This window comes from Colobus angolensis, unplaced genomic scaffold (genome assembly GCF_000951035.1).
Source record: "Colobus angolensis palliatus isolate OR3802 unplaced genomic scaffold, Cang.pa_1.0 Scaffold169, whole genome shotgun sequence".
NCBI classification, from domain to species: Eukaryota; Metazoa; Chordata; class Mammalia; order Primates; family Cercopithecidae; genus Colobus; species Colobus angolensis.
This window is the reverse complement of record NW_012114810.1, coordinates 2,214,765-2,221,210: the sequence shown is the minus strand read 5'-3', so window position 1 is coordinate 2,221,210 and position 6,446 is coordinate 2,214,765. Positions and strand designations below refer to the sequence as shown.

The window sequence follows — 6,446 nt, the reverse complement described above, 5'->3', positions numbered from 1 at the left end:
GGCGGCGGCTGCTGCGTGGTGCTGAGACTGCGGCCCCGTGTCCGGCCGCGGGAGCAGCAGAGCCGCGTGGTCAAGTGCAGCGCCAACCCCATCTTCAACGAGGATTTCTTTTTCGACGGGCTCGGCCCACGGGACATGGCCGCCCGCAGCCTGAGGGCCAAAGTGCTAGACAGGGGCGCGGGACTTCGCAGGGATGTGCTGCTGGGGGAGTGCGAAACGCCCCTCATTGCGCTGCTGCCCCCGCTGGGTGGGGGACTAGGTCCTGGGTCCTCCCTGGCGCCCACGCATCTCAGCCTGTAGACTGATTCTTTCCACCCTGCCTGGCTTGTATTTATTTTTGCTAATAAAATGTCCGCTTGTCCCTAACCAGATCTTTCCCCTTACTGGCACCTTACACGCTCGGGCGTAGAGCCTGCCCATCTTCCCTCTATCCCGGCCATACGCAGGGAGAAGATGCTCATTCAGACGGTGCGAGTAGAGCAGACCTTAAGCAGTGGTTCTCAAACTTGAAGGAACATCAGAATAACCAGACATCAGAAATCCTGGAAGAGCTTGTTAAATATGCAGGGTCCTGGGATGCATCCCCATGAGATGGTCCTTCAGTAGATCTGGGCCAAGTAGGTCCTAAGGTCCCCATCCAACAAGGCCCCCAAACTATCAGGGAGCCGTTCAATCACTGAGTCACTCTGACAGAAACCAACACAAGCCACCTTCCATTTGGGGGTCCCTTGAGGCTGCACAGAGGAAATTAACACTCCCCTCCTGTGCCCCTCTAAAACTCACATCTGTCCTGAAGACAGATTAAATTTCTGGGTCTTGGGAGTGAGTCAGGGGATGTCAGATGAGTACACTGTGCCCTTTAGTCTTCCTTCTTCCCTCTTCCACACCTGTGCCTCCCTTAAGGGGTGGGGCAAGTCTGGAGCCAAGAACCAGAAAGCTGCTTGGGTACCAAATGAATGAGATATAATGTCCCAGGGATTGAAAAGGGGGGAGGAGGGGTACTACCAAAGTGTGAGAACTGTTCTCAGGAATGCCAGAAGAGGCTCCTCCAGCCAGAAGGAGGTGGGGGTGGGGGGAAGTGGATAATTGTAGGTCACATCGTGTTTACCTCTACCTGAATGTCCCTGACGTCAGCAGTGACCTTCTTCTCTCTCCCTCCACCTTCCCAGGAGCCGGTTCCTCTGGACTCAGGCCAGGCTTGAAGGAGGGAGGGAGGAAGGGAGGTAGGCACTAGGCTAACCCAACTTCTTTCTCCCTTTCCCTTGGGCCCTTTCTCATTTTTCTTGGTGCCAGTTGTGGCCTGCATCAGGGCTAAGCTTTCTGGATCTGACAAAACCTCAGCACCTGGACATGTTAAATTCCAGCACAACACACACACACACACACACACACACAGAGCTTCATTTAGACAGCTCTCCAGTTCCTTCTCCCTTCCTCCATCGGGTCCCCACCACCCAGCCCTAGGCCAGAGAACTATTACTGCAGGTGTCCACCAGGTGGTGGCATTGACCAAACAATCCTAAGTGCTAACTACTACACGTGGATTATAACCACGTGAGGAACTGTTCCAACAATTAAGTCAAGCCATTTATTCCTCCCAGCACTTCCTATAAAGGTGTAAATACTATTGTTATCTAATGTGACCTTGGGCCTCACATAACTAGTGAAGGGAAGAACTAGGACTCACATAGCTAGTAAAGGGAAGAATTCAGGGAGTCTGGCTCCAGAGTCTGGACTCTCAATCACTTCACAATAATACCCCCAACTGCCAGCTGCAAAGGGGCCTCCTTCCCTAAGATGGTAACTGCAATGGTTTCGTACCCTGCTGGTTTAAAATCCCACGTTTGAATTCTGGGAAGTCCACCTACAGATTTAGGTCTACCCCTAGTACTGGATTTTTATTTCAGCCCCCAAATTCTCCTGTAACAACCCTTGGTGAGAAACTGGATTTGATGCCCATTTGGAAGTATCTGGAAAGAAAGTTAGAGGCCGTAGAACCTTCATTCATGCATTCCTTCAACAAATACTTTGGGAGGGTCCATCAGGTGGCAGGCATTGGATACAGCAGTGATTAAAACAGACATGGGGATCAGTAAAGTGACAAAATAAGCCATTAAAATGTAAAGAATACTACTTGGTGATATGTTACAGAGAAAAATAAAGCAAGAAAGGGAATAGAAAAGAGGGGTCAGATAAAGAGAAGGGAAGATTATAGGGACAGAAAGAGGGAGGGAGGAGAGGAAACTTTTTTTTTTAACCACGGTAGTTTGGACCAGGTCCTGAACTTTATCTGTGTTATCTCCGTTAGTCATCACAACCACTCAGCAGGGTAGGTATTATTATTCCCCTTTTTTTTGGGTGGTAGGGGACGGAGTCTCACTGTTGCCCAGGCTGGAGTGCAGTGGCGCAATCTCAGCTCACTGCAACCTCCACCTCCCGGGTTCAAGTGATTCTCCTGCCTCAGCCTCCCGAGCAACTGCGACTACAGGTGCATGCCACAACACCCAGCTAATTTTATGTATTTCTAGTAGAGACGGGGTTTCACCGTGTTAGCCAGGATGATCTCCATCTCCTGATCTGGTCCTGTGATCTCGGTCTCGATCTCGTGATCTACCCGCTTCGGCCTCCCAAAGTGCTGGGATTACAGGCGTGAGCCACCGCATCACAACCACTCAGGAGAGTAGGTATTATTATTCCCACTTTACAAAGAAAGAAATGGATCGGATAGGTTAAGTAAGCTTGCCTGGGGATCAGCTCTGGCTGGAGGGAAGGGTTCTGACCGTGACTCCACCCAGACACCCCCACTGCCACCCCAACTGCTTAGGGGAGGCTGTGAGGAAATCCAAGGCCACTCCTCCGAGGAACAGTTCACTCAGCTTTCACAGCCCTGAGGCTCTGTGATGGGGGCCCCAGCATTGCTGGAGGAATATCCTGGGTAACTAAAGTACCGAAACATGACAGTGAGGTGGACGGAGGGATGTGTGCAAAATAAGGTCCTAAGAACCCCTCCAGTGTGCAGACTGCTCTGGCCCCAAAGCACTTCTATAAACGCTAGTCAGAGGCTAGGTGTGGTGGCTCACGACTGTAATCCTAACACTCTGATAAGTGGATAAATGTGGGAGGCTGAGGCAGGCCGATTACCTGAGCTCAGGAGTTTGAGACCAGCCTGGGCAACGTGGTGAAACCCCATCTCTACAAAAAATACAAAAATTAGCTGCATGGGTGGCATGCACCTGTAGTCCCAGCTACTTTGGGAGGCTGAGGCAGGAGGACCACTTGAACCCAGGAGGTCAATGCTACAGTAAGCTGAGATCATGCCACTGCACTCCAGCCTGGGTGACAAAGTGAGACCCTGTCTCAAAAAAAAAAAAAAAAAAAAAAATCCACTAGTTAGGATACGTACTATTGCCCCATTTTTACTGATGTGGTAGCTGAGGGCTGAGATTTCCCTCAGGGCCCACAGCTAGTAAATGGCAGACCACCTTCTTACAAGTGATTCTGCTCCAGCATTTAAACCCTTCTTGCCTCCTCCAAGCCTGTGTGACTATAAATGTTAATTGGTAGAGGAGAGGTACAAGCAGGGTCACTGTGGAAAGTTCAAGGCCAAGAGCTAGGGTCAAACTCCCACAGTTCCCTCCACCCACAGTGGCCTTTGTGACAAGAAAGGGGCAGGGTGGGGACTGTGAGATCTGGAGGCTACCAAAGTTTATAGAGCCTGGGCTGTCCTTTTTTTTACTGGTTGAGGCATAACCCATCCCTGAGTCACTCCAATGAGTTGAGGCATCCCCAGGCATGGAACCCCCTAGAACCCAAAGAAAGGTGGTCCCTAATCACTGGATCAGGCATCCCAAGGAGAGGGCCCTCCAAGGATGGGGTTGGGGAAGTGTGTGCCACCACAGACTACCTGGGCTCCACATATTTTCCAACTTGACCCCCAGGCCCTCCCTGAAAGGGCACACTTGTGATGAGCTTTAAATGGTTTCTGTGGTTTGGGGGTGGGGAGGGAGGGAAAGAGATGTTGGGGACTGCTCCCCAGTTCCAAGCCACCACCGCCACCTCCCATCCCTTCCAGAGTGTTTGCCCCCAGCATGGAGATTTCCCCAATAAGGGGACTGGGCACGTGGGGATGAAATGATTCTCTGATCCCTATTAGCCCCTTCCTTACATAAGATTGTATTTGAAGAGGAAATGACCAGTGCCCTGCTTTGAAAGGACCGATTCCTCCAGACAAGGGACTGTGACTGCAGCAAGAGGGAGAAAGTTTAGGCAAGAGGGGGAACTTCCCAAAAGGATAACCAAGGGACCTTCTTGCCCTGGGGAGAAAAAAAACTCAAGCTATCCATGCTTAAGGCAGGGGAGAGGTAGAGAATGCCTAGGAAGCATGTGACACTCTTAGGCCGAGAGGCCAGGACTCTGTCTTCTCAATCTCCAGTCACTTCCTCCCCACCCTACACAGCAGCACAAAGTGGCACAACCGGGGGAGGCAGCCGTGCCTGCAGTGTCTAGGGATGCCCTGTGTCCATCTGCAAGCATTCGACGTGACCTCCACTCTGTGCTTGCGCTTGGTGGGTAGTAGGAGAGGTAGTCAGGAAGGGCCCCTGGAGACCCAGAGTCAAGAGGAAGAGAGACCTAAAAAGGAGAAAAGATAGAGAGGGGAGAGCTGGAGAAGAGCCACAGACAGGCAGGAGCCGGCAAGGAGAGACAGAGAGATGGGGGATAACTGAGGAGTTCTGGGCAGGAGGGGAGCAGAACAGCATCTCCCCTACACTCCCCTGCACTCCCACCCCTGACATGCTGGCTCCTCCTGTCAGCTGGAGGGTGCGGGGTGTGGGGGGGTACCAAGTGGGGGGGTTGTTGGGTGAGAGGTGCTGGGTGGGAGGGCTGCTGGGTGGGGGATGCTGCATGGGGAGTGCTAGGTGGGGAGTGCTGGGTGGGGAGTGCTGGGTGGGGGTGCTGGGTGGGGGATATTGCGTGGGGAGCGCTGGGTGGGGGCTGCTGGGTGGAGAGTGCTGGGTGGAGGGTGCTGGATGGGGGCTGCTACAAAGCACTTGACCTCTCACTCCAAACTTGCCCAAGGGGCAGAGCCCCCAGACCAACATCCTGTTCTGTGCAGAGACTCATACATGGATGTGTGCACCCACATTTACCAAAAGAACACAGAGATAATCAGAGCCTCAGAGGCATAGACACACACCCAGACTCCCAGTGCAGAAGGTCCCCAAAACTTCCCCTCCTCTTTCTCACTACTCATCCACTGTCAGTGACCCTAGCAGTTGAAAAGTCCTTCTCCACTTCTACCTTTATCCCTCAATCTGTAGCCATGGGGAGACTCTGGAAGCTACCTAAGAACAGAGGTGCTGATGCTAGCAGAGTGTGAAGCTCCAGGGTTGGGCAGGAGTGGAGGATGGCGAGAAGACAAGGCAGAAAAGGGAAGGGACAGCTGCCTGCCCTCTCCATGCCAGGTGCCACGTGCACCAGATGGGGGGGAGTGGGTGAGTCACGAGGCTGTGGCATGGCTGACTCCTGCTCTGCTGTTTACCAGCTGGGAACGAGAGCAGAAGGAGGTGCCAGGGAGCCTCTTGCTGCAGCCTGGCCCCTGGCCAGTTGCCTGTTGGGTAACCAGGAGAGCCAGGCCCAGCTAATCAAACTCTGGGCCCAGGCTGTGCAGGAGAAAAGCAGCACCAGGATCCCCGGAAACCTCGTCCTCCTGGCCTCCCTCAGAGCCTTCGCTGCAGGCCTCAATGTGGGCCACTCAGTCTGGGAGCCTTTCCTTCTCCCAACGAGTCCAGTGCAGGAGCTTTCCTCTCCTCTTCCCCACCAGGGCTTCTCTGCCTCCAGGCACTCCTCCAGGCCTGTCCCTTGTCCCAGCAGTTGAGGAGCACGTGGAAGCATCAGGGGGTCAGGGAGTCCTGGCAAGAGCAGCAAGGGTTACAGGCAGGGGCCAAGCAGGCAGCGGCCTCAGGGAACTGAACAGTCACTGGGAGGAGTCTGACTGCATCTTAGAGAAGAGACAGGGTCCCCCAAACCTGTCCCCTCTATCTCCCCTATGCCTGTCACCTGTCTTAGGTAGAAATCACAGGATTCTGAAGTCACAAAGACTTGGGTCCAAGTCATAGCTCACCCATTTATTGTTCTTGTGTGAGTCCTTGGGCAAAATCACTAATATCTCTGAGCATCCCTCCACTCATTGATCGATCTGGAATAATAATGTTTCCCTGTGGTGGGTGTTGTGAATATTTACACAAAGTAAAAGCATGGATTTACATAAAGGACCCTGCAAAGGACCCAGCACACAGTAAGTGATCAGTAAATGCTACTTCCCTTCCTTTCTCCTGTCCTGTTTCTCAAGGCTCTATGCGCTGGTCCACTGGTCTCTCCTCGTGTCCCCTCCTGGTGCCAGGACACTCTGCCAGCCACTCATTTTCCCTGCCTGCTGGAGGGCCAGG

General features: G+C 53.0%; 1 protein-coding gene across 1 annotated transcript; it reads left to right on the top strand.

Annotated features, from left to right (window-relative positions):
* On the top strand, positions 1-300 carry C2CD4D (C2 calcium-dependent domain containing 4D; the record flags this gene model as incomplete). Its single annotated transcript, XM_011937962.1, has 1 exon — positions 1-300. A coding segment is annotated over one exon (300 nt), but the record flags the coding sequence as incomplete, so codon positions are not given.
* Between the last annotated feature and the right edge of the window lie 6,146 nt (positions 301-6,446).